Here is a 26,336-nt window from a genome sequence, read left to right on the forward strand (position 1 = left end):
GCAACCATCTAGCAACACCCTAACAACCATCTAGCAACGCCCTCGCAACCACCCAGAACAAACCAGCAATGCTCTAGCAACCCCCTAGAACAGCCTAGCAACCATCTAGCAATACCCAAGCAACCAGCCAAACACCCTAGCAGTTACCCAGGAACCATCTTGCAACACTCTAAAAACCATCTAGCAACGCCCTCGCAACCACCCAGAACAGCCTAGCAATAATCTAGCAATCACATAGTACAGCCTAGCAACCATCTACCAACACTCTAGCAACCACCCTAAACACCCTAGCAGTTACCCAGAACACCCAGCAACCATCTAGCAACACCCTAACAACCATCTAGCAACGCCTCAGAACCACCCAGAACAAACCAGCAATGCTCTAGCAACCCCCTAGAACAGCCTAGCAACCATCTAGCAATACCCAAGCAACCAGCCAAACACCCTAGCAGTTACCCAGGAACCATCTTGCAACACTCTAACAACCATCTAGCAACGCCCTCGCAACCACCTGGAACAGCCTAGCAATAATCTAGCAATCACATAGTACAGCCTAGCAACCATCTACCAACACTCTAGCAACCACTCTAAACACCCTAGCAGTTACCCAGAACACCCAGCAACCATCTAGCAACACCCTAACAACCATCTAGCAACGCCCTCGCAACCACCCAGAACAAACTAGCAATGCTCTAGCAACCCCCTAGAACAGCCTAGCAACCATCTAGCAATACCCAAGCAACCAGCCAAACACCCTAGCAGTTACCCAGGAACCATCTTGCAACACTCTAACAACCATCTAGCAACGCCCTCGCAACCACCCAGAACAGCCTAGCAATAATCTAGCAATCACATAGTACAGCCTAGCAACCATCTACTAACAATCTAGCAACCACCCTAAACACCCTAGCAGTTACCCAGAACACCCAGCAACCATCTAGCAACACCCTAACAACCATCTAGCAACGCCCTCGCAACCACCCAGAACAAACCAGCAATGCTCTAGCAACCCCCTAGAACAGCCTAGCAACCATCTAGCAATACCCAAGCAACCAGCCAAACACCCTAGCAGTTACCCAGGAACCATCTTGCAACACTCTAACAACCATCTAGCAACGCCCTCGCAACCACCTGGAACAGCCTAGCAATCACCTGGAAATGCCCTAAAAAACATTCAGTGTGACTAAATTTGTTACCAGTGAGAGGAACGCTCTAGATGGTCTCCGTGTTTCACCGCATCCGTTCTATGTGTGATTAGAAATCAATATTAATTTTGTGTTGTTTTTCATCAATAACTGATTGTAAAGAACAGAAAGGACATTAAATGAGACATTATTCGATGACAACTGGATTGTGTGTCTTTGGACACACATCACAAAGAACGAATCAAAGCAAACTATCAGTCCCAACACACAGTGAACGAATCTCGCCACTGAAAATCTTCGCCACTATAAAACTCAAAGAGTTGCACATGCGAGTGATTTACATGCATTGAAGAGGGATTCAATCATTGATTTTGAGATTGTTCAAATGAAGAAATGAACACAATGTGTTTACCCAGTCCTGATTTGTGTCTTTACATTTTTCATTTCATACGCCCCAGACCTCCATCCCCCACCGGTGCCACCATCTGTCCCGGTGCCAATGCTCTCAAGTGCTGCAGCCCTGAAACACCCTAGTAACTACATAACAATGCCCTTAACTCAGAACACCCTAGTGACCATGCAGCAATGCCCTAGCAACCATTCACAACACACCCTGGCAACCACACACAACACTCTACAATCCTTTACGAATGAAAAATAGTTAAAAATGCAGTTTCTAATCAAATGGTATGATTTGTTAGTGGTTTGTGAGAGACTCTGAGATGTTGTGCTGGATATTGAGCGACTCTGTGACGAACCGCGAGGTAAAGAAACAGATCAATGAGAGAGGCGATTACATCACCAGCTGTTCTCATGACAACACATGAAATAAACAAACACCAGCGTTCTGTTTGAGGCTCAAACAATTGACGGCTTCCACTGACACGTGAGATGCGTGTGAGTGCTTCAGTTGGTCTGATGCACGTGTGAAATGTTGGATTGACGTTTTGTGACACAACAAATGCAAATACGGCCCAAACATGTGTGTTTCTGTGTGTTCTGTGTGTTCTGTGTGTTTCTGTGTGTTCTGTGTGTTTCTGTGTGTTCTGTGTGTTCTGTGTGTTTCTGTGTGTTCTGTGTGTTTCTGTGTGTTCTGTGTGTTTCTGTGTGTTCTGTGTGTTTCTGTGTGTTCTGTGTGTTCTGTGTGTTTCTGTGTGTTCTGTGTGTTCTGTGTGTTTCTGTGTGTTCTGTGTGTTCTGTGTGTTTCTGTGTGTTCTGTGTGTTCTGTGTGTTCTGTGTGTTCTGTGTGTTCTGTGTGTTCTGTGTGTTCTGTGTGTTCTGTGTGTTTCTGTGTGTTCTGTGTGTTCTGTGTGTTCTGTGTGTTTCTGTGTGTTCTGTGTGTTCTGTGTGTTCTGTGTGTTCTGTGTGTTTCTGTGTGTTCTGTGTGTTCTGTGTGTTTCTGTGTGTTCTGTGTGTTTCTGTGTGTTTCTGTGTGTTTCTGTGTGTTCTGTGTGTTTCTGTGTGTTCTGTGTGTTTCTGTGTGTTCTGTGTGTTTCTGTGTGTTCTGTGTGTTCTGTGTGTTTCTGTGTGTTCTGTGTGTTTCTGTGTGTTCTGTGTGTTTCTGTGTGTTCTGTGTGTTCTGTGTGTTCTGTGTGTTTCTGTGTGTTCTGTGTGTTTCTGTGTGTTCTGTGTGTTCTGTGTGTTTCTGTGTGTTCTGTGTGTTCTGTGTGTTCTGTGTGTTTCTGTGTGTTCTGTGTGTTTCTGTGTGTTTCTGTGTGTTCTGTGTGTTCTGTGTGTTTCTGTGTGTTTCTGTGTGTTCTGTGTGTTCTGTGTGTTCTGTGTGTTTCTGTGTGTTCTGTGTGTTCTGTGTGTTCTGTGTGTTCTGTGTGTTCTGTGTGTTCTGTGTGTTTCTGTGTGTTTCTGTGTGTTTCTGTGTGTTTCTGTGTGTTCTGTGTGTTCTGTGTGTTTCTGTGTGTTCTGTGTGTTCTGTGTGTTTCTGTGTGTTCTGTGTGTTTCTGTGTGTTCTGTGTGTTTCTGTGTGTTCTGTGTGTTTCTGTGTGTTTCTGTGTGTTTCTGTGTGTTCTGTGTGTTCTGTGTGTTCTGTGTGTTTCTGTGTGTTCTGTGTGTTTCTGTGTGTTTCTGTGTGTTTCTGTGTGTTTCTGTGTGTTTCTGTGTGTTCTGTGTGTTTCTGTGTGTTTCTGTGTGTTCTGTGTGTTCTGTGTGTTTCTGTGTGTTCTGTGTGTTCTGTGTGTTTCTGTGTGTTCTGTGTGTTCTGTGTGTTTCTGTGTGTTCTGTGTGTTTCTGTGTGTTCTGTGTGTTCTGTGTGTTCTGTGTGTTTCTGTGTGTTCTGTGTGTTCTGTGTGTTTCTGTGTGTTCTGTGTGTTCTGTGTGTTTCTGTGTGTTCTGTGTGTTCTGTGTGTTCTGTGTGTTCTGTGTGTTCTGTGTGTTCTGTGTGTTTCTGTGTGTTCTGTGTGTTCTGTGTGTTTCTGTGTGTTCTGTGTGTTCTGTGTGTTCTGTGTGTTTCTGTGTGTTCTGTGTGTTCTGTGTGTTCTGTGTGTTTCTGTGTGTTCTGTGTGTTCTGTGTGTTCTGTGTGTTTCTGTGTGTTCTGTGTGTTCTGTGTGTTTCTGTGTGTTTCTGTGTGTTCTGTGTGTTCTGTGTGTTCTGTGTGTTCTGTGTGTTCTGTGTGTTTCTGTGTGTTCTGTGTGTTCTGTGTGTTCTGTGTGTTTCTGTGTGTTCTGTGTGTTCTGTGTGTTCTGTGTGTTCTGTGTGTTTCTGTGTGTTCTGTGTGTTTCTGTGTGTTCTGTGTGTTTCTGTGTGTTTCTGTGTGTTCTGTGTGTTCTGTGTGTTCTGTGTGTTTCTGTGTGTTCTGTGTGTTCTGTGTGTTTCTGTGTGTTTCTGTGTGTTCTGTGTGTTTCTGTGTGTTCTGTGTGTTCTGTGTGTTCTGTGTGTTCTGTGTGTTTCTGTGTGTTCTGTGTGTTCTGTGTGTTCTGTGTGTTCTGTGTGTTTCTGTGTGTTCTGTGTGTTCTGTGTGTTCTGTGTGTTCTGTGTGTTTCTGTGTGTTCTGTGTGTTTCTGTGTGTTCTGTGTGTTCTGTGTGTTCTGTGTGTTTCTGTGTGTTCTGTGTGTTCTGTGTGTTCTGTGTGTTCTGTGTGTTTCTGTGTGTTCTGTGTGTTTCTGTGTGTTCTGTGTGTTTCTGTGTGTTCTGTGTGTTCTGTGTGTTTCTGTGTGTTCTGTGTGTTCTGTGTGTTCTGTGTGTTCTGTGTGTTCTGTGTGTTCTGTGTGTTTCTGTGTGTTTCTGTGTGTTCTGTGTGTTTCTGTGTGTTCTGTGTGTTCTGTGTGTTCTGTGTGTTCTGTGTGTTCTGTGTGTTTCTGTGTGTTCTGTGTGTTCTGTGTGTTTCTGTGTGTTCTGTGTGTTTCTGTGTGTTCTGTGTGTTCTGTGTGTTCTGTGTGTTCTGTGTGTTTCTGTGTGTTCTGTGTGTTTCTGTGTGTTTCTGTGTGTTCTGTGTGTTCTGTGTGTTTCTGTGTGTTCTGTGTGTTTCTGTGTGTTCTGTGTGTTCTGTGTGTTTCTGTGTGTTTCTGTGTGTTTCTGTGTGTTCTGTGTGTTCTGTGTGTTTCTGTGTGTTCTGTGTGTTTCTGTGTGTTCTGTGTGTTTCTGTGTGTTCTGTGTGTTTCTGTGTGTTTCTGTGTGTTCTGTGTGTTTCTGTGTGTTCTGTGTGTTTCTGTGTGTTCTGTGTGTTCTGTGTGTTCTGTGTGTTTCTGTGTGTTCTGTGTGTTTCTGTGTGTTTCTGTGTGTTCTGTGTGTTCTGTGTGTTCTGTGTGTTCTGTGTGTTTCTGTGTGTTCTGTGTGTTTCTGTGTGTTTCTGTGTGTTCTGTGTGTTTCTGTGTGTTCTGTGTGTTCTGTGTGTTCTGTGTGTTTCTGTGTGTTCTGTGTGTTCTGTGTGTTCTGTGTGTTCTGTGTGTTTCTGTGTGTTCTGTGTGTTCTGTGTGTTTCTGTGTGTTTCTGTGTGTTCTGTGTGTTTCTGTGTGTTTCTGTGTGTTCTGTGTGTTTCTGTGTGTTCTGTGTGTTCTGTGTGTTCTGTGTGTTTCTGTGTGTTTCTGTGTGTTCTGTGTGTTTCTGTGTGTTCTGTGTGTTCTGTGTGTTCTGTGTGTTTCTGTGTGTTCTGTGTGTTTCTGTGTGTTCTGTGTGTTTCTGTGTGTTCTGTGTGTTTCTGTGTGTTCTGTGTGTTCTGTGTGTTTCTGTGTGTTCTGTGTGTTTCTGTGTGTTTCTGTGTGTTCTGTGTGTTCTGTGTGTTCTGTGTGTGTTCTGTGTGTTTCTGTGTGTTCTGTGTGTTCTGTGTGTTCTGTGTGTTTCTGTGTGTTCTGTGTGTTCTGTGTGTTTCTGTGTGTTCTGTGTGTTCTGTGTGTTTCTGTGTGTTCTGTGTGTTCTGTGTGTTCTGTGTGTTCTGTGTGTTTCTGTGTGTTCTGTGTGTTCTGTGTGTTTCTGTGTGTTCTGTGTGTTTCTGTGTGTTTCTGTGTGTTCTGTGTGTTCTGTGTGTTTCTGTGTGTTTCTGTGTGTTCTGTGTGTTCTGTGTGTTCTGTGTGTTTCTGTGTGTTCTGTGTGTTCTGTGTGTTCTGTGTGTTCTGTGTGTTTCTGTGTGTTCTGTGTGTTCTGTGTGTTTCTGTGTGTTCTGTGTGTTCTGTGTGTTTCTGTGTGTTTCTGTGTGTTTCTGTGTGTTTCTGTGTGTTCTGTGTGTTTCTGTGTGTTTCTGTGTGTTCTGTGTGTTTCTGTGTGTTCTGTGTGTTCTGTGTGTTCTGTGTGTTTCTGTGTGTTCTGTGTGTTTCTGTGTGTTCTGTGTGTTCTGTGTGTTCTGTGTGTTTCTGTGTGTTCTGTGTGTTTCTGTGTGTTTCTGTGTGTTCTGTGTGTTTCTGTGTGTTTCTGTGTGTTCTGTGTGTTCTGTGTGTTCTGTGTGTTCTGTGTGTTTCTGTGTGTTCTGTGTGTTTCTGTGTGTTCTGTGTGTTCTGTGTGTTTCTGTGTGTTTCTGTGTGTTCTGTGTGTTTCTGTGTGTTCTGTGTGTTTCTGTGTGTTTCTGTGTGTTCTGTGTGTTTCTGTGTGTTTCTGTGTGTTTTGTGTGTTCTGTGTGTTTCTGTGTGTTCTGTGTGTTCTGTGTGTTTCTGTGTGTTTCTGTGTGTTCTGTGTGTTTCTGTGTGTTTCTGTGTGTTCTGTGTGTTCTGTGTGTTCTGTGTGTTCTGTGTGTTCTGTGTGTTTCTGTGTGTTTCTGTGTGTTCTGTGTGTTCTGTGTGTTCTGTGTGTTTCTGTGTGTTCTGTGTGTTTCTGTGTGTTTCTGTGTGTTCTGTGTGTTCTGTGTGTTCTGTGTGTTCTGTGTGTTTCTGTGTGTTTCTGTGTGTTCTGTGTGTTTCTGTGTGTTCTGTGTGTTTCTGTGTTCTGTGTGTTCTGTGTGTTTCTGTGTGTTCTGTGTGTTTCTGTGTGTTCTGTGTGTGTTCTGTGTGTTCTGTGTGTTTCTGTGTGTTCTGTGTGTTCTGTGTGTTTCTGTGTGTTCTGTGTGTTTCTGTGTGTTCTGTGTGTTCTGTGTGTTCTGTGTGTTCTGTGTGTTCTGTGTGTTTCTGTGTGTTCTGTGTGTTTCTGTGTGTTCTGTGTGTTTCTGTGTGTTTCTGTGTGTTCTGTGTGTTTCTGTGTGTTCTGTGTGTTTCTGTGTGTTCTGTGTGTTTCTGTGTGTTCTGTGTGTTCTGTGTGTTCTGTGTGTTTCTGTGTGTTCTGTGTGTTCTGTGTGTTCTGTGTGTTCTGTGTGTTTCTGTGTGTTCTGTGTGTTTCTGTGTGTTTCTGTGTGTTTCTGTGTGTTCTGTGTGTTCTGTGTGTTCTGTGTGTTTCTGTGTGTTCTGTGTGTTCTGTGTGTTCTGTGTGTGTTCTGTGTGTTCCTGTGTGTTCTGTGTGTTCTGTGTGTTTCTGTGTGTTCTGTGTGTTCTGTGTGTTTCTGTGTGTTCTGTGTGTTCTGTGTGTTCTGTGTGTTTCTGTGTGTTCTGTGTGTTCTGTGTGTTCTGTGTGTTCTGTGTGTTCTGTGTGTTCTGTGTGTTCTGTGTGTTTCTGTGTGTTCTGTGTGTGTTCTGTGTGTTCTGTGTGTTCTGTGTGTTTCTGTGTGTTTCTGTGTGTTCTGTGTGTTCTGTGTGTTCTGTGTGTTTCTGTGTGTGTTCTGTGTGTTCTGTGTGTGTTCTGTGTGTTCTGTGTGTTTCTGTGTGTTTCTGTGTGTTCTGTGTGTTCTGTGTTCCTGTGTGTTCTGTGTGTTTCTGTGTGTTCTGTGTGTTCTGTGTGTTCTGTGTGTTTCTGTGTGTTCTGTGTGTTCTGTGTGTTCTGTGTGTTTCTGTGTGTTCTGTGTGTTTCTGTGTGTTCTGTGTGTTTCTGTGTGTTCTGTGTGTTTCTGTGTGTTCTGTGTGTTCTGTGTGTTTCTGTGTGTTCTGTGTGTTCTGTGTGTTCTGTGTGTTCTGTGTGTTCTGTGTGTTCTGTGTGTTTCTGTGTGTTTCTGTGTGTTCTGTGTGTTCTGTGTGTTCTGTGTGTTCTGTGTGTTTCTGTGTGTTCTGTGTGTTCTGTGTGTTTCTGTGTGTTCTGTGTGTTCTGTGTGTTCTGTGTGTTCTGTGTGTTTCTGTGTGTTCTGTGTGTTCTGTGTGTTCTGTGTGTTCTGTGTGTTTCTGTGTGTTCTGTGTGTTCTGTGTGTTTCTGTGTGTTCTGTGTGTTCTGTGTGTTTCTGTGTGTTTCTGTGTGTTCTGTGTGTGTTCTGTGTGTTCTGTGTGTTTCTGTGTGTTCTGTGTGTTCTGTGTGTTTCTGTGTGTTCTGTGTGTTTCTGTGTGTTCTGTGTGTTTCTGTGTGTTCTGTGTGTTCTGTGTGTTTCTGTGTGTTTCTGTGTGTTCTGTGTGTTTCTGTGTGTTCTGTGTGTTCTGTGTGTTTCTGTCTGTGTGTTCTGTGTGTTCTGTGTGTTCTGTGTGTTCTGTGTGTTCTGTGTGTTCTGTGTGTTCTGTGTGTTCTGTGTGTTTCTGTGTGTTCTGTGTGTTTCTGTGTGTTCTGTGTGTTCTGTGTGTTCTGTGTGTTTCTGTGTGTTCTGTGTGTTTCTGTGTGTTTCTGTGTGTTCTGTGTGTTCTGTGTGTGTTCTGTGTGTTCTGTGTGTTTCTGTGTGTTTCTGTGTGTTTCTGTGTGTTCTGTGTGTTTCTGTGTGTTCTGTGTGTTCTGTGTGTTTCTGTGTGTTCTGTGTGTTTCTGTGTGTTCTGTGTGTTTCTGTGTGTTCTGTGTGTTCTGTGTGTTCTGTGTGTTTCTGTGTGTTCTGTGTGTTCTGTGTGTTTCTGTGTGTTCTGTGTGTTCTGTGTGTTCTGTGTGTTTCTGTGTGTTCTGTGTGTTTCTGTGTGTTCTGTGTGTTCTGTGTGTTTCTGTGTGTTCTGTGTGTTCTGTGTGTTTCTGTGTGTTCTGTGTGTTCTGTGTGTTCTGTGTGTTCTGTGTGTTCTGTGTGTTCTGTGTGTTCTGTGTGTTCTGTGTGTTTCTGTGTGTTCTGTGTGTTCTGTGTGTTCTGTGTGTTCTGTGTGTTCTGTGTGGTTCTGTGTGTTCTGTGTGTTCTGTGTGTTCTGTGTGTTCTGTGTGTTCTGTGTGTTCTGTGTGTTTCTGTGTGTTCTGTGTGTTCTGTGTGTTCTGTGTGTTTCTGTGTGTTCTGTGTGGTTCTGTGTGTTCTGTGTGTTCTGTGTGTTCTGTGTGTTCTGTGTGTTCTGTGTGTTCTGTGTGTTCTGTGTGGTTCTGTGTGTTTCTGTGTGTTCTGTGTGTTCTGTGTGTTCTGTGTGTTTCTGTGTGTTCTGTGTGTTCTGTGTGTTTCTGCAGCTCTGCGAGCCGACGAGCTCAGATGAGGCTACGTGCTACGGCATGCTAATTACTAGCGGCGTTCAAACGCTGAGTTTAGCATGACACATGTGAGATCTGTGCTTCATCATGATGACCATTTACAGTTCAGGGAGTCATTCAATGTATTAAAATATAAATAATAACATTATAATACACTAATATACAGTTGTACACTATAATGTTACTTTTTTTTATAAAAACATAAATAATAAATAATAAAAATACAGTTCAGGTAGTCATGCCAAAATAAATCAATCAATAAATGAATAAATTAAAACAAAGCATGAAAATATAAATAATACTGATATATAATATACTAATGAACACTTTAATATTACTCTTATAATAATTAAATCTAAATAATATAAAAGTCCTGTTCAGGTAGATGTACCAATAAATAAATAAATAAATAAAACAAAGCATGAAAATATAAATAATAATGTATAATAATACACTAATATACAGTTGTACACTATAATATTAATAATTATAATAATTAAAAAATAATTAATATATATAAATACAGTTAAGTTAGTCATGCCAAAATTATTAAATAAATAAAACAACAAAATAATAATAATTAAAAAAGCATGAAAATATAAATAAAACTCTTTAATATACACTTTAATATTATCTGTTATAATAATTCAATATAAATAGTAAAAAAAAATAATCAGGTTTAGGTAGTCGTAACAAAAAATACATAAATAAAAAAAGTAAATATAAATAAAACACTGTTATAATACTCTAATTTACAGAACATTACAACATTATGTATTATAATAATTCCATATAAATATTATAAGTCAAGATCAGGTAAATAATATATTATTATAATACACTAAAATGCACTATAATTGTACTTATTACAATATTTAAATATAATATAATATATATATATATACACTGTATATAATTATTATTTACTTTTTTATATATATATATTTTTTTATTATTATTATTTTTCTTATTTTATTTGTTTATATATAATTATTATTTATATATTATTTTTTATTATTTTTTTTTTTATTGTATACATTGTTTTTGGGGGAATGACTACCTGAACTGTATATATATATATATATATATATATATATATATATAAAATTTGGCTTATTATAACATTTAAATTATATACAGTTCAGGAAGTCATTCCAAAAATAAATAAATAAATAAAACAAAGCATAAAAATATAAATAATATAATATACTATTATAATACACTATAATATTACTTATTATATTCCAGTGCAACAGAAACAAGAGCCACTTTCAATGTAAATAACAAAATAGTCCCATTTTTCCTTTAAATGTCAAGGTGCACCAATAAAATAATCATTCAATACTTCATAAATCAGAAGCTTTATTCGACAAATACAAAACTAGAAATGTAAGTACCATCATATAAAAGAAATACCATTCTATTGTCATCTGATGCCATCATGTACACTGGCACTGCCACAATAATGCATCATTTTTAAACTGTTTTGTAAGGGTTGAATTGTTACCTGGGTAAAGAAGGGTTCGTAGATCTCGACACCTTTATCAGAGCCCTGCGAGAGAACGTCTCGCCCGCGGTGCCAGCTGTAACGTACGGGAGGGTTGGAGTTGGCGACACATCGCAGGAAAACCGTCCGCTCGTAGTAGAACTGTTCTTTAGCTTCACCGATACTCTGATGAACCGTCACCACCGGATCATCCAGATCTGACGAGACACGAAACAACATTACATTAATGACTCCTCACGAATAATACCGTCTCCGTCAATGATGATGCACACTATCAAACTCCAAATCACTTCAAACACTTGTGTGGCACCCATCAGCCCTTCCTAGGGAGGGTAGAGTCACATAGGGTAACCAAATTGGCTTGGTTGCTAGGGAGGGTAGAGTCACATAGGGTAACCAAATTGGCTTGGTTGCTAGGGAGGGTAGAGTCACATGGGGTAACCAAATTGGCTTGGTTGCTAGGGAGGGTAGAGTCACATGGGGTAACCAAATTGGCTTGGTTGCTAGGGAGGGTAGAGTCACATGGGGTAACCAAATTGGCTTGCTAGGAGGGTAGAGTCACATAGGGTAACCAAATTGGCTTGGTTGCTAGGGAGGGTAGAGTCACATGGGGTAACCAAATTGGTCTGGTTGCTAGGAGGGTAGAGTCACATGGGGTAACCAAATTGGCTTGGTTGCTAGGAGGGTAGAGTCACATGGGGTAACCAAATTGGCTTGGTTGCTAGGAGGGTAGAGTCACATGGGGTAACCAATTGGCTTGGTTGCTAGGAGGGTAGAGTCACATAGGGTAGCCAAATTGGCTTGGTTGCTAGGGAGAATAGCGTGAAGCCTCCACACGCGCTACGTCTCCACGGTAACGCACTCAACAAGTCACGTGATAAGATGCAACGCCCTCGCAACCACCCAGACGTGGAGGCAACTGAGATTCGTCACTACACCACCCGGATTGAGGCGAGTCACTACGAGGACTCAGAGTACATTGGGAATTGGGCGTTCCAAATTGGCGAGAAAGTTGGTCTTGTTCACGAGTGAGGGGACAATGGAGCGGGAGGTTGGCCGGAGAATCGGGGCAGCGGGGGCGGTATTGCACTCGTTCTATCGCATGTTGTCAGAGCCGGAAGGCAAAGCTCTCGATCTACCGGTCAGTTTTCGTTCCTACCCTCACCTATGGTCATGAAGGCTGGGTCATGACCGAAAGAACTAGTTCGCGAGTACAAGCGGCCGAAATGGGCTTCCTCAGAAGGGTGGCGGGCTTCTCCCTTAGAGATAGGGTGAGGAGCTCAGTCATCCGTGAGGAGCTCGGAGTAGAGCCGCTGCTCCTTTGCGTTGAAAGGAGTCAGTTGAGGTGGTTTGGGCATCTGGTAAGGATGCCCCCTGTGTGCCTCCCTAGGGAGGTGTTTCAGGCACGTCCAGCTGGGAGGAGGCCTCGGGGAAGACCCAGGACTAGCTCTGGATAGGGATGTTTGGGGCCCCCTACTGGAGCTGCTGCCCCCGTGACCCGACTTCGGATAAGTGGTTGAAGATGGATGGGTGGATTAATTTTATATATATATATATATTTATTTATGTATTTTTTTTAATAAATAATAGTAAACAAGTATTCCAAACAACTTATGCCAAAAAAAAAAAAATCAATAATTTTAGCTTTTAATGGGAATATTTTTCTTTTATTAATTATTAAGATTTTATATATATATATATACACTCAAAAAATATTTTAGCCTATTTTTAAGATGTATCCATTTCGATTGATCAACAAATTTCCATCTAATTCAATGAAATAGTCTTGAAGAAAATGTAACTAATAAAACTTGCATTTTGTAAGATTTCTACATTTTATTTTCTTCAATTCAATTAGATGGAATTTGTTAATCAATTGAAATGGATACATCTTAAAAATAGGCTAAAATATTTTTTGAGTGTATATATATATATATATATTTTAAGAATAATAGTTAAAGAATATTCCAAACTACTTATGCCAAAAAAAAAAAATCAATAATTTTAGCTTTTAATGGGAATATATTTTCTTTTATTAATATTTTAAATATAGATATATTATAGTAGAGGTGTATTCAAGTTAGTTTTGCGTGTAAATTGCAACAGATCTTGACAAAAGTAATATCTGTCAAATCACTGAACCTGCGCTATTAAAAAGAGAAAACTGAGCACGATTTGAGACATTGTTGAGATCTCTTAAAAACTCGTGAAATACTAAAGAGGTTTAATTCTGTGATCTGTTTTCCTCCAGTACGTCTAACGGGACAGAGTGATGGATGACTGGACAGATTTACTGGATTCTCAGGCAATCGTTGTCAAGCGTGACACTTTAAGCCTCTCCAGACGAGAAGATGATGTCATTTCTCATGTTAATACGGACTATCCTAATAATACTTTAAACATGCATCCATTTGCATGCTGTGCATAACTGTGCAAGATCCCCAGTGTGAAATGTGATAAATTCACCATGAACTCTAATGTTGATTTAAAGAAGCGGTTGACCAGCGAATGGAAGAGATTCTGGATATGAATCAAAGCCGATCAGTGCCGACCTTCTCAATGCCAACAACGCTAATAACATCCTCTATTTATATCATTACCATTCAGAAAGGAAATGCACAACACTGAAAATGTTTCACATTAGTTTAGCGTCTCCTCTCGTGATCCAACGGAGATCCAAATGTAATCCGAGCGTTGAAGTCGCCTTAATGAATAAAGATACATTTCACTTGGTTTTCAACCATTGAAAATGGGTCAAATCGAGCAATTTAAGGATGGAGCCATATTGAGAGCCCCATATCTCTGGGACTGAACCACATAGGACCTTAAAAACTGAAACAGAAACAGAAAAGTTTGTTCTGAACCAGAATGTAAAAGCATATTAAGATATCTGTAATACGTCTGGAGTTATAGGCGCTCCAACTTTGAAAAAACGTCACAAAAAAGTGTTTTTTCCCATATTTGGACTTGCACCATTGCCGGATATTTCGACGGGAGGTGCTGATGTCAACTGATATTAGAAATAGACCTCACAAACTCTCTGTACAAATAAAATCATCACACTGAGCCCTTTCAAAGTCCATTTTTTTGACATGTAGTTTTGCTCCAAATTCATTGGTGGAAATTGTCATTTTGACCCCACTCGACAAAACAGTGGATTACTCAGTAAATATCGATACATTGAATTTAATATGTTGGTTTTCATCATTGTTTGTGTTTCTTTTTTTCTTTAGAAAATGTATTAAATTTTTTTTTTTTAAATGTGACATTTTTTTTTTTTGCTTGATTTGATATAAAATAACACAGTTCAGATATCCATCACTGTTACTATTTCAACAAGCCCTTAAAATGTCAAAGTGCACGCATCTCACGCATCATATCATTTGTTTTATGGCCATTTACCACAAAATGTCATAAAACAGGCGCTGAGAGAAATCAGGAATAAATATGTAAATATGCAAATGTGTGCTCTGGGTGAGGAATATGATGAATTTCAAACAAACATCCACCCACAATCAACAACCTTTTGCTGCGACATGTGCTGATTTGGTGCAGTGCAGTTACCTGTGATGTGCATGAGTGATTTGTGTGCTCATTTCCAAACACCGCCAGTGAACAACTTATTTCATCACCCCAGCACAAACACAAGCGTTCTCAAAACCTGCTGAACTATCAGAATTCATATTCACTGAAACATCTGAACATCTTGAGATGTGTGAACGGGGCATCACAGAACGCAACTCTGTCAGTCACTCACACACATTTCATTTCAACCGTAGTTTTATTTGATGCATGTGACCTTAAAATGTTTTTATGCAGTTAATGTCCCCATCATAATACAGTTCAGTATCTGTTAATACACTGGATTAAATGTTGAACTCGCAATTATCATTATCACATCACAGTTAAATGAACATAATAGTTAATAGTGTGTGAGTGTGTGTGTGTGTGTGTGTGTGTGTGTGCACGAGTGTGTATGTGTGTGTATGAGTGTGAGTGTGTGTGTGTGTGTGTGTGTGTGTGTGTATGTGTCAGTGTGTGAGTGTGTGTGTGTGCGAGTGTTTATGTGTGTGAGTGTGTGTGTGTGTGTGTGTGTGTGAGTGTGTGTATGTGTATGTGTGTGCGAGTTTGTGTGAGTGTGTGTGTGTGTGTGTATGTGTGTGCGAGTGTGTGTGTATGTATGCGTGAGTGTGTGTGTGTATGTATGCGTATGTGTGTGTGTGTGTATGCGTAATGTGTGTGTGTGTGTGTGTGTGTGTGTGTGTATGCGTATGTGTGTGTGTGTGTATGCGTATGTGTGTGTGTGTGTGTATGTGTGTGTGCGTGTGTATGTGTGCGTGTGTGTGTGTGTGTGTGTGTATGCGTATGTGTGTGTATGTGTGTGCGTGTGTGTGTGTGCGTGTGTGTGTGTGTGTGCGTGCGTGTGTGTGTGTGTGTGCGTGTGTGTGTATGTGTGTATATAAGAAATAAATTTGCATATTGCGTAACTGCGTAAGTTTCCATCCTGCTGGTCTTCTGTAAAATGTAACCAAAGGTCAGCTCCTTAATGACATCATCCTCCAGGAAGTGACATCATTTTTGGAGGGAAAACAACAGCACAAACATCCTGACAGTGTTTAAATAATCACATTATAAGCTTGACCAGAGCATGTTTCCAAAAGTCTGTCTGTATTACAGAAAAGTTGTAAAGTTGTAAAGTTCAAAGGGGGCAGCGTAATGACCGGGTAAACAATGAAATAAGCAAACAGCGTGACAAGACTTGAATAATCACATTGAGAGTAAGAGAGTGTTACAGAAATGGTGATCGTCACACAGCGAGACGAGTTGATTTCACTGTATGTCTCTGTTAGATACTCATCACATCAGACTGTGAGTTTAATCAAATGCACAGCGGCGATCTCCTGCTGTAATCTATAGCGGTCGTTATAGAAAAACCCATCAGAGCGATCAAGCTGTCCGTTCTGGGTGTTTCAGCAGAAGGAAATTCACCACGACTGGGCGGCACTAATCACTGACTGACTGGATGACACACGACACCAGCAACCCGTGTGTCATCTGTGTTTTCTGTGTAAATATTGTCACTTGAAGAGAACTTCCCATTGAACTCCTTTACACTGATTCACTCAAAATGATTCAATGAGTCACTCAAAAGGATTCACTGATTCACTCAAAATTATTCACTGATTCACCCAAAATGATTCACTGATTCACTCAAAATGATTCACTGATTCACTCAAAATTATTCAATGAGTCACTCAAAACGATTCACTGATTCAATCAAAATTATTCACTGAGTCACTCAAAATTATTCAATGAGTCACTCAAAATGATTCACTGATTCACTCAAAATTATTCACTGATTCACTCAAAACGATTCACTGATTCACCCAAAATGATTCACTGATTCACTCAAAATTATTAACTGATTCACTCAAAATGATTTACTGATTCACTGATTCACTCAAAATGATTCACTAATTCACTCAAAATGATTCACTGATTCACTCAAAATGTTTAACTGATAAACTCAAAATGATTCACTGATTCACTGATTCACTCAAAATGATTCACTAATTCACTCAAAATGATTCACTGATACACTCAAAATGATTCACTAATTCACTCAAAATGTTTAACTGATTCACTCAAAATGATTCACTAATTCACTCAAAATGATTCACTGATTCACTCAAAATGTTTAACTGATAAACTCAAAATGATTCACTGATTCACTCAAAATGATTCACTGATACACTCAAAATGATTCACTAATTCACTCAAAATGATTCACCGATTCACTCAAAATGATTCACCGATTCACTCAAAATGATTAACTGATTCACTCAAAATGATTCACGGATTCACTCAAAATGATTCACTGATTCACTCAAAATGATTCACTAATTCACTGATTCACTCAAAATGATTTACTGATTCACTCAAAATTATTCAATGAGTCACTCAAAATTATTCTCTGATTCACTCAAAATTATTCACTGATTCACTCAAAATGATTTACTGGTTCACTCAAAACGATTCACTGATTCACTCAAAATGATTCACTGATTCATTCAAAATGATTTTCTGATTCACTCAAAATGATTCACTGATTCACTCAAAATGATTCACTGATTCATTCAAAATGATTCACTGATACACTCAAACTGATTCTCTGATTAACTCAAATGATTCACTTATCGCACATCAGACGCTCATTTTTCGCCACCTAGTGATTTCCAGAAGGGGTCACTGAACTAATCAGTTCATAAAACAGAAGCCTCACCAAAATACTCTTTATTTTGCAGCTAATAACGAATAAACATGAATCACTAAAATAGCTGGATACCCCAGAAATAATGTTGGTGCAGCAGTGATTTTTCTCCCCTCATGAGTTTGCATCCCTGTAATTTGTTGTTTTTCATCACCCATTTAGCGCTCTTGGCACCTGTAACCTCACACAGCGTAGCCGACCCATGTGACGTGTGTTTTATTTATTTGTATAGCCGAATTTCAAACATTACAAATAAACACGCTACAGATGGACAGAAAACATGGACATAAATATTGATGATGGTTAGCTTATGTGGGATAGAGGTGTGCCGTTGGGAAACACTGTGCTACTCTATAATATCGATGCTATGAATTCTATCCTGATAATTCCCCCACATGGTAAAAATGAATTGCTTATTTTTTGAGTCCCTTATTTTGAGCTTGTTTTTCCAGACCAGGTCACTTGTTTCTCTTGTGAGATCTGGAAACACACATCTGGTTTATCACCCACCCTTAGCACAGAGTCATTTTAGGAGGACGGCCTGGGTCGTGATTCCACACACCCGGCCCCTAATTAGGCTGATTAAGCCCGAGAGGGATAAAGGCAACCGGAGACGGCAGTGCGACAGAGAGAGAGAAACGGGCAGCTGCCCGACACCTGTGTGTGTGTTTGTCTTTTGGTTAAGTTATCCCAATGGAGCAGCCGCGGCCATCCGCCGGGGGAAGGAGGAGCCCGGCCGTCTGAGAGCGGAGGAACGCTGCCAGGGGTGGGATAGACCCCTACCAGCCACTAAAACAAAGTGGGCTCAGAGAACAGCCGACCGCGAGCAGGGAGGGGCTCCTGGCTGACCACCTGGAGTGGGAGGTCTGCTGCCAGGGGTGGGAGAGACCCCTTCTGTTCACCGAAAACGTGGCGGGCCGTTCCATCCGTCAGGGGCCGGAAGACTTTGAGTGTCATTTATTACCAGAACTATGATGCACCTCTTACGAAGCATTCATACCTGATTGTTGGCTTTATACCATCAATTTAGTCTTTAATTAATGTTGAGATTCTGAGAGATGTTTGCACTTCCTGTGAGACTGACGCTAGAGGTTGTTTCGTATAAAAGTCACCAAGAGAATATGTTACTCTCCGCTTTGAAGAGTGCACTGTGTGAGCTTCCAGAATGAGCCTTTAAAATGAAACACGGAGCATGATCATGTTTTTATGACGTTCATTAAGCAATAAGATGAAGGTAATTCTCTTCAGACACGATTTATGACCACCTTCAACCTGTTTATACACTTGATAAAATGAAGTTGCAATAGTCTAATTGTGTTATTATTACATAGCGTCTGTATTATTATTGCTCATAATGATGTTGTTAAACTCTAATTTAACTGAAGCATTATATGTTCAGTGTTTTACCCATCCTGCAGCACCTGTGCTACTGACATGAATAATACCTCAAAACAGGTGTCTTGGTGGACCAGTAAGCAACCACCCAAAACATCTATCTACAACCATATAGCTACAGGCTAAAATCACTCAAAACCCTATAGCAACGGTATTATAATGTCCTAGCAACCACCCAAAACTCCCTAGCAACCATATAGCTATAGGCTAAAATCACTCAGGACACCATAGCAACAGTAATATAATGTCCTGGGAACCACCCAAAACACCCTAGTAACTATATAGCTACAGGCTAAAATCACTCAGAATACCATTGCAACAGTATTATAATGTCCTGGCAACCACCCAAAACACCCTAGCAACCATATAGCTATAGGCTGAAATCATTCAGAACACCATAGCAACAGTATTTTAATGTCCTGGCAACAACCCAAAACACCCTAGTAACCACATAGCTACAGACTAAAATTACTCAGAACACCATAGTAACAGTATTATAATGTCCTGGCAACCACCCAAAACACCCTAGTAACCATATAGCTACAGGCTACAATCACTCAGAACACCATAGTAACAGTATTATAATGCCCTGGCAACCACCCAAAACACCCTAGCAACCTTATAGCTACAGGCTACAATCACTCAGAACACCATAGCAACAGCATTATAATGTCCTGGCAACCACCCAAAATACCCTAGAAACCATATAGCTACAGGCTAAAATAACCAGAACATCATAGCAACAGTATTATAATGTCCTGGCAACCACCCAAAACACCCCAGAAACCATATAGCTACAGGCTAAAATAACCAGAACATCATAGCAACAGTATTATAATGTCCTGGCAACCACCCAAAACACCCTAGGAACCATATAGCTACAGGCTAAAATAACCAGAACATCATAGCAACAGTATTATAATGTCCTGGCAACCACCCAAAACACCCTAGTAACCATATAGCTACAGGCTAAAATAACCAGAACATCATAGCAACAGTATTATAATGTCCTGGCAACCACCCAAAACACCCTAGGAACCATATAGCTACAGGCTAAAATAACCAGAACATCATAGCAACAGTATTATAATGTCCTGGCAACCACCCAAAACACCCTAGGAACCATATAGCTACAGGCTAAACCCATAGATATACAGATATACATTTCTGCCTTCCATATCCCGTATGTGTAACAGCAACTGTTAAAAATCACCAGTCAGTCTCTTTAGAGATGCTAGTTGCTCAACCCTGTACAACAAGAGCTCATCATCTAGTCCACAGAGTGAATGTAGTTGGAGAATGACATTCCTGTTCAAACTGGCTACTTTAAAAACAGGAATGAAGAGTATTTCTATCTTTTCTCCCCTACTAAATAGCCTACGAAAGCTATGCAGGTCCCACATATAAATGAAAAACGGGATCTTCTGCGTCTGTGGTCGTGCGATGTTGACTATCGTGCATGGACAGAACACTTGCACATATCCATGCGCCACAATCCCATCCACAAGAACATATGTCATGCATTATGTGTTATTTGATGTTTGGTATTCTTCTTCAAGAATGTCTGTCCTGAAGTCTTGATGTACACACACGTGCAGTGCTGGGGGCGTGGTTTAGCGTGATTGACAGAAAATGCCATTGACAGAAATTTCCATTGAAATGAAGGGAAATATCCAGAAGATTTGGTTTACAGAGATATAATCTGCATTATACCTCTATGTTACACACCACCATTCAAAGGTAAAAAACAAAAAACTGGGGTTTCTCTTCACCTTGGATGCATTAAATTGATCAAAAATCCTAACAAAAACATTAGAAATGTTGCAATGTTTTATTGCTGTTTGAAATAGGTTTTTATGTTTTTAATTTATCATTTAAACTTTTATTTTTACCCATGATGGCAAAGCTCCATTTCAGCTGTCATTACTCCAGTCTAATTAGCAAATAATGTGTCACATTATCCTTCATCATTTAATGTGTTAATTTATGGTTATTTATATCTTCAGCTTTAGTGTGTTAACAGGAAATATTAGACTTATTTTGCAAACAGAAAAGATTAGAATAGAAGAACAGGGCGCCCTGCAATAGATGTCATGACCCCGACAGAGCCCCCCACTGAACATCGTGTCCGTCTGAGATGATATAAAGAGACAGAAGAACTGTGGTGAATACTCCAAGAAGCTTTGAACTTCTGACATCAGTACAAACCTGAAAACATTCGGGGCGTAAACCTGCATTGCCCGGTGTACAAAGGTGCCTCAGTTTGTTCCTGTGAGGCAGCAGATGTTCTAATCCCGCCCACGGCCTAATCCTGACCATATGGAGCCTGCAAGGCTGGGTAGCCTGCCAGGAACAGCACATGGCACCTTGCACTGCATGGCTAATGGGGCTTTTCCACTGTGTATAGTATCTGGTACCTGGTGCTTTTTTTAGAACCACCTCCAAGCGAGGTTCCAAGCGAGCCGTGGCGATACTAAATGTGATGTCAAAACCCTGCAGATCATCGTCACTACCAGCGTCACATGACGGGACATCAACCCGCTATGTTTAGAGTTAGCTACAGCATTAGCAGTGTCATTTGTTCACGCGACTTTCGAATTGTAAAATAAATGTCTGTGCGCAAAACCACGCCGTGGTCAATAAACGAGGTACAGATGTTCCTCTCGTTAGCGACGAACGAAACGACGCAAAACGAAAAGTTTAAAAACACTTAAACGTGACGACAGAAGCATCAAGGACCACAACAGCTGGAGTGGAAGTGGTTCAACCAAATGGACGCTATCTATGGCGAGCAATGGAAGAGAGCAGGGCTGGACTGGTAATCTGGCATACCGGGCATTTTCCCGGTGGACCGACGCAGTTTGGGGGTCGATCAGGGGCGGAATGGCCATCGGGAGAACCGAGCGGACCGGTGGGTCGGCCGCGAAACGTGCCGAATGGGCCGAGATAAGCTAAAATGTGCCACCACGTTATGCAGAACGGACCACAAAACGGCACCACGATATGCAAAAAAGGACAACGAACACCCTCCACTTAACATTTTGGCTAGTTGCTATGTAAAATCCTAGGCCGATTTCTCTTCCCTGTCCCAGACTCGGTCACGGCATTGTTGGAGTCCACGATGGAGGATGGGACGTTTTGTTACGTTAACTCTATATTCTGCTTGAAAGCTTCACTTTATTTAGTTGAGCAGCTACTGGAAACTTCTGAAACATCCAGGCCAATTATCTCAGTGGTAAAAGACGCTGGCTACCACACCTGGAGTTCGCTAGTTCGCTAGTTCGAATCCCTTACGTGATAAGATGCGCGGATTGACGGTCTCAGACGCGGAGGCAACTGAGATTCACCCATCGCCACCCGGATTGAGGCGAGTCACTACACCACCACGAGGACTTAAAAAAGCACTCCAAGGTGGACACATTTGAAAACGCCGTTTTCGCGTCGCAGTGCGGAATGTGAACACGGATATATCTGAAAACGATGATGTATTTGTTGTCATGTGAGGCAGTCATGTGATCTATCCAACCAAAACAATCAAGATGGCAGCACGTGTTATAGCGGCGCTGTCTTCCTCACATTGATAACGTTGTTAAAAAATGTTATGTTACTTTGTACAACCATCACATTGCGTTCCGTCAAAGGCGAAGGGAAGTTTACTCGGAATTGGTGTCCGGCGACGGATCACGAGGACACTTGTGTTTCAGACCTTACATGCAACGGGATTTTCCGCATTTAAGCGTTTTATACGTTTCAGTTTGGACGAGCAACTTTTGGTAAACGCTTAATAACGCCAGTGTGTACGGAGCGTTTCAAAACCGTAAATACCGTTTTCAAATGCAGCCGGATTCATGTAGACGTCGCCTTAGATCACTTTGAATAAAACTGATGGATGGTTTATCACGTGGCGTCTGGCTCGCGGTAATGTAAACACGAAAATACACGCGCATACTGTATGTGCAGCACTGTTTAATTCTCTGCATTACAACATTTCTCAATCGAAGGGTAAAATAATAATTCATAAAGCAAATAAAACTGTGAGATGATAAACTGCTTATAGAAAACTGTGAAGTCATTAACCGCTCGTAGTCACCAGACCCGAAGAGGATTGGAACAACAACTGAGCAAAGCATCCTGGGAAATCACCTTTAAATTCATTGTACAATGACAGTGCTGTGTTGGGCAGACGGGTATCAGAGGTGATTACTTTCCATGGTGCGATGCTCCAGATAAATCTATAAATCAAAAAATGCTTCTAGAACTTTTCTCAGAAGGGTTGGGATTTCATAAAATCCTTCATAAAAGAGTTGTAAGCCATGAGCCAAACCAGCCAGCTCCACTGTGAATCACTACATTACAAACTTTGATTTTAAGCTAAAAAAGTTTTTGAAAATGGCCCAGAAAAAGACAAAGATACTAGAATGTGTCTGAGGGAATGAAGTGGTGGCGTAGTGGGCTCAGAGTTGTGATCGATCCCACAGTCACCATTGTGTCCTTGAGTAAGACACTTAACTCCAGGTTGCTCGAGGATTGCTCTGTATAATACATTGGTAATCAGAGGTTCGATCCCACAGTCACCACCATTCTGTCCTTGAGTAAGACACTTAACTCCAGGTTGCTCCGGGGGGATTGTCCCTGTAATAATTGCTCTGTATAATACATTGGTAATCAGAAGGTTGCTGGTTAGATCCCCACAGTCACCACCATTGTGTCCTTGAGTAAGACACTTAACTCCAGGTTGCTCCGGGGGGATTGTCCCTGTAATAAGTGCTCTGTATAATACATTGGTAATCAGAAGGTTGCTGGTTCAATCCCCACAGTCACCACCATTGTGTCCTTGAGTAAGACACTTAACTCCAGGTTGCTCCGGGGGGATTGTCCCTGTAATAAGTGCACTGTAAGTCGCTTTGGATAAAAGCGTCTGCCAAATGCATAAATGTAAATGTATGAAGCATTGTGCATGACACAAATGAACTAAAAATGACAGAAACATATAAAACTGATTTAATGTTGCTGATTATACATACGTTCAGAAGCAATATATTGTAATAACTGTTTTGCAAAATATTCAGATATGTACAAAATATAAAAAGTGACTGCAGAGCTCATTTGGCGTGCTTTGTTTGCCACAATTCTCTGATTGGTCGATCTCTCTTTAGGATTATGGGTAATGTAGTTCTTCAACAAAAACTATTTTTATTAAGTTGAAATAACACGGACTGATGGCTTCAATTGAAGCATATACCATCATTAAAACATCCTCAGAGCTCACGGCAGGACTGTCTTTAAAGCTTTAAATAAATGCAACGTTTTTGTGGCCACTCTCTATATTAAACGGCGGCATCTGTTGCGGTTTCAAAGGGGTCCTCTTGGCTTCTGAAGATGACTAACATTGTGTATCTTTCTTACACAACATAGAAACGTACCTATCAATGTAAGGAATGATAAATAAGGAAGATGTCTGTGTGTGTGTTCCCAGATGGCAGGTTGTATCGGTGGCAGGTGGTAAACTCTGTTTCTTTTCAGCAAACCTCTTGTATAATGGACCTGTCCATGCCAGCGGCCGCCGACAGCACGTAAGTGCATTCATGGCGACAGCACCAGCGCAGCATGACAATTTTTCATGTTACTGTGTTGAATCTGTTGAGAGCCATGGCGACCAAAGCAGCAATTTCAATGCTAAGTAACAATCAAGGCTACGGTGCGTTAGAAACAGCGGTGCTGGCAGGGTCCATCAATTGCGCTGTGCCCGCGGGAGCGGCTTTAACGCATTTTCAACACAGCACACAGCTAATGAAAAACACATAGTGCAGGTGCAGCAAGGACAGAGGGAAGATACATGTTTAAAACAGCAGGCACATCTCTGGCTCGGAAAAACATAGCTTCAGGCTGACTTCTCTAACTATTCCTCCAACGGCAATAAATCATATTTTTCATGCATATCATAACATTGTTTTACTGTAAAATATCGAAACATCCTAAAACAAGATAAATTCACCTGCATAGTAAAAAAGGGTCTCGTTCGCTCACTGTTTGTTTTGATGGCCTGTAAACCGTTTATGCATGAGGTTTACGTGTTTGTATCCTGATGTAATGTACATTATGGGAAAATATATATATATATATTTTTGTAATAACTCCATATTATGTTCCTGTGGCAGGGCAGAGGGCGGGGTCTTGATTCCGCACACCCGGCCCCTAATCAGGCTAATTCGCCCTCGAGAGAGATAAAGGCCGACCAAAGAGGGCAGTGCGAGAGAGATTTACGGGCAGCTGTCCGACACCTGTGTGTGTGTTTGTCTTTATGGTTGAGTTTTATATTAAAACTATTATTTATATCGTCAAGCCGGTTCTCGCCTCCTCCTTTCCATTAATCTCTTTACACTGGTGCCGAAACCCGGGAAGGAGGAAGGATGCGCTGTAATGGAGTCCTCGCCGCTACCATCCACCCAAATGGAGCAGTCGTGGCCATTCGCTGGAGGACGGAGGAGCCTGGCCGCCTGGAAGCGGAGGAACGGCCGCCAACCATGAGGGGTGGAGGGGCTCCCAGGACTGCCTCCAAATCGTCACTGAGAGGCACGGCTGTCATCCATTAGAGGGTGGAGGAGTGGCCGAGGACCAAGCTACAGCACATCGGAGAACCAGCATTTTTTTTCGCCCTCTCTCTCTCCCACTGCCAGCTCCGTGTTTGCCTTTCCTTCTTGTATTTAATATTTAATTAATTTGGCACGATCGCAGTTATGGCATGTAGGTGCCAAATTTTTTATACTTACAGTCTCTTCAATGGTCTGTACTGCAGTTTAAAGTGTTTTTGGATCGTGCCTGTGGCAGGGCGGAGGGCGGGGCCGGGTCGTGATTATACACACCCAGTTCTTTATCAGGCTAATCAAGCCTCCAAGAGGGATAAAGGCAGACTGCGGAGGATTGTGCGGGAGAGAGAGATCATTAACGGACATGTCCATCGTGTCTTTGTCTTTTAAGTTTCTCATTAAAATATCATTTATATTGAAAAGCCGGTTCTCGCCTCCTCCTTTCCATTGACTGCTTTACAGTTCCACAGACAAAAGTTAACTGAAGTACATTTTTCAAACACTGCAAACATTTAAGATGCATTTAAAACTTTAAAATGCCTCATTTAAAGACCTCACATTAATGCTCAGAGTTATGGAGTATTAATGTGAGGAGCTTTAATGAGAATTGAATTAAGATCAGAACTCATCAGCGTGACTCACAGTAGACATCCACTCTAATGGATTTAATGGCAGGTGAACCCAATCCGTTCTCGGCTTTGCAGTAATATCGTCCACCCTGATGTCTCTGGATCTTTGTGATATGAAGCGTTTCGTTGAACACACTGGAGTCTTGAAACCGATCGGAAACACTGCCCGCTGTCTTGGTCCATCGAATCTGCATGAAAAAAGGCAAGACATCATGAATTAACACCTTCTGGATTCCAAACACACCTTATTACATTAAGTGCTGTGTAAAACAATGCAACAATGCTTTTGAGACACACATTTTCTGTTTTTTTCTGGTTTAGGGGTTGGGTTGGGTTTAGGGGATGTGTTGGGTTTAGGGGTTGTGTTGGGTTTAGGGGTTGTGTCGGGTTTAGGGGATGTGTTGGGTTTAGGGGTTGTGTCGGGTTTAGGGGTTGTGTTGTGTTTAGGGGTTGTGTTGGGTTTAGGGGATGTGTTGGGTTTAGGGGTTGTGTCGGGTTTAGGGGTTGTGTTGGGTTTAGGGGTTGTGTCGGGTTTAGGGGATGTGTTGGGTTTAGGGGTTGTGTCGGGTTTAGGGGATGTGTTGGGTTTAGGGGATGTGTTGGGTTTAGGGGTTGTGTTGGGTTTAGGGGATGTGTTGGGTTTAGGGGATGTGTTGGGTTTAGGGGTTGTGTTGGGTTTAGGGGATGTGTTGGGTTTAGGGGATGTTGTTGGGTTTAGGGGATGTGTTGGGTTTAGGGGATGTGTTGGGTTTAGGAGATGTTGGGTTAGGGTGTTGGGTTAGAGGGGATGTTGTTGGGTTTAGGGGTTGTGTTGGGTTTAGGGGATGTGTTGGGTTTAGGGGATGTGTTGGGTTTAGGGGTTGTGTTGGGTTTAGGGGATGTGTTGGGTTTAGGGGTTGTGTTGGGTTTAGGGGATGTGTTGGGTTTAGGGGTTGTGTTGGGTTTAGGGGATGTTTGTTGGGTTTAGGGGATGTGTTGTTGGGTTTTAGGGGATG

The 26,336-nt window shown here is 41.4% G+C and overlaps 1 protein-coding gene across 1 annotated transcript in view; it reads right to left on the minus strand.

The window, feature by feature from the left end:
- The window catches only part of LOC127623971 (MAM domain-containing glycosylphosphatidylinositol anchor protein 2-like), a 127,377-nt gene that overhangs the window by 83,975 nt on the left and 17,066 nt on the right, over positions 1–26,336 (minus strand). Inside the window, exons 3-4 of the mRNA XM_052098539.1 lie at positions 25,355–25,529; positions 10,460–10,656 (exon numbers count right to left, since the gene is read on the minus strand). Coding sequence (XP_051954499.1) covers positions 10,460–10,656; positions 25,355–25,529 — 372 coding nt within the window. The remainder of the gene's footprint in view (positions 1–10,459; positions 10,657–25,354; positions 25,530–26,336) is intronic.

Source organism: Xyrauchen texanus, chromosome 30 (assembly GCF_025860055.1).
Source record: "Xyrauchen texanus isolate HMW12.3.18 chromosome 30, RBS_HiC_50CHRs, whole genome shotgun sequence".
In the NCBI taxonomy this organism is placed as follows: domain Eukaryota; kingdom Metazoa; phylum Chordata; class Actinopteri; order Cypriniformes; family Catostomidae; genus Xyrauchen; species Xyrauchen texanus.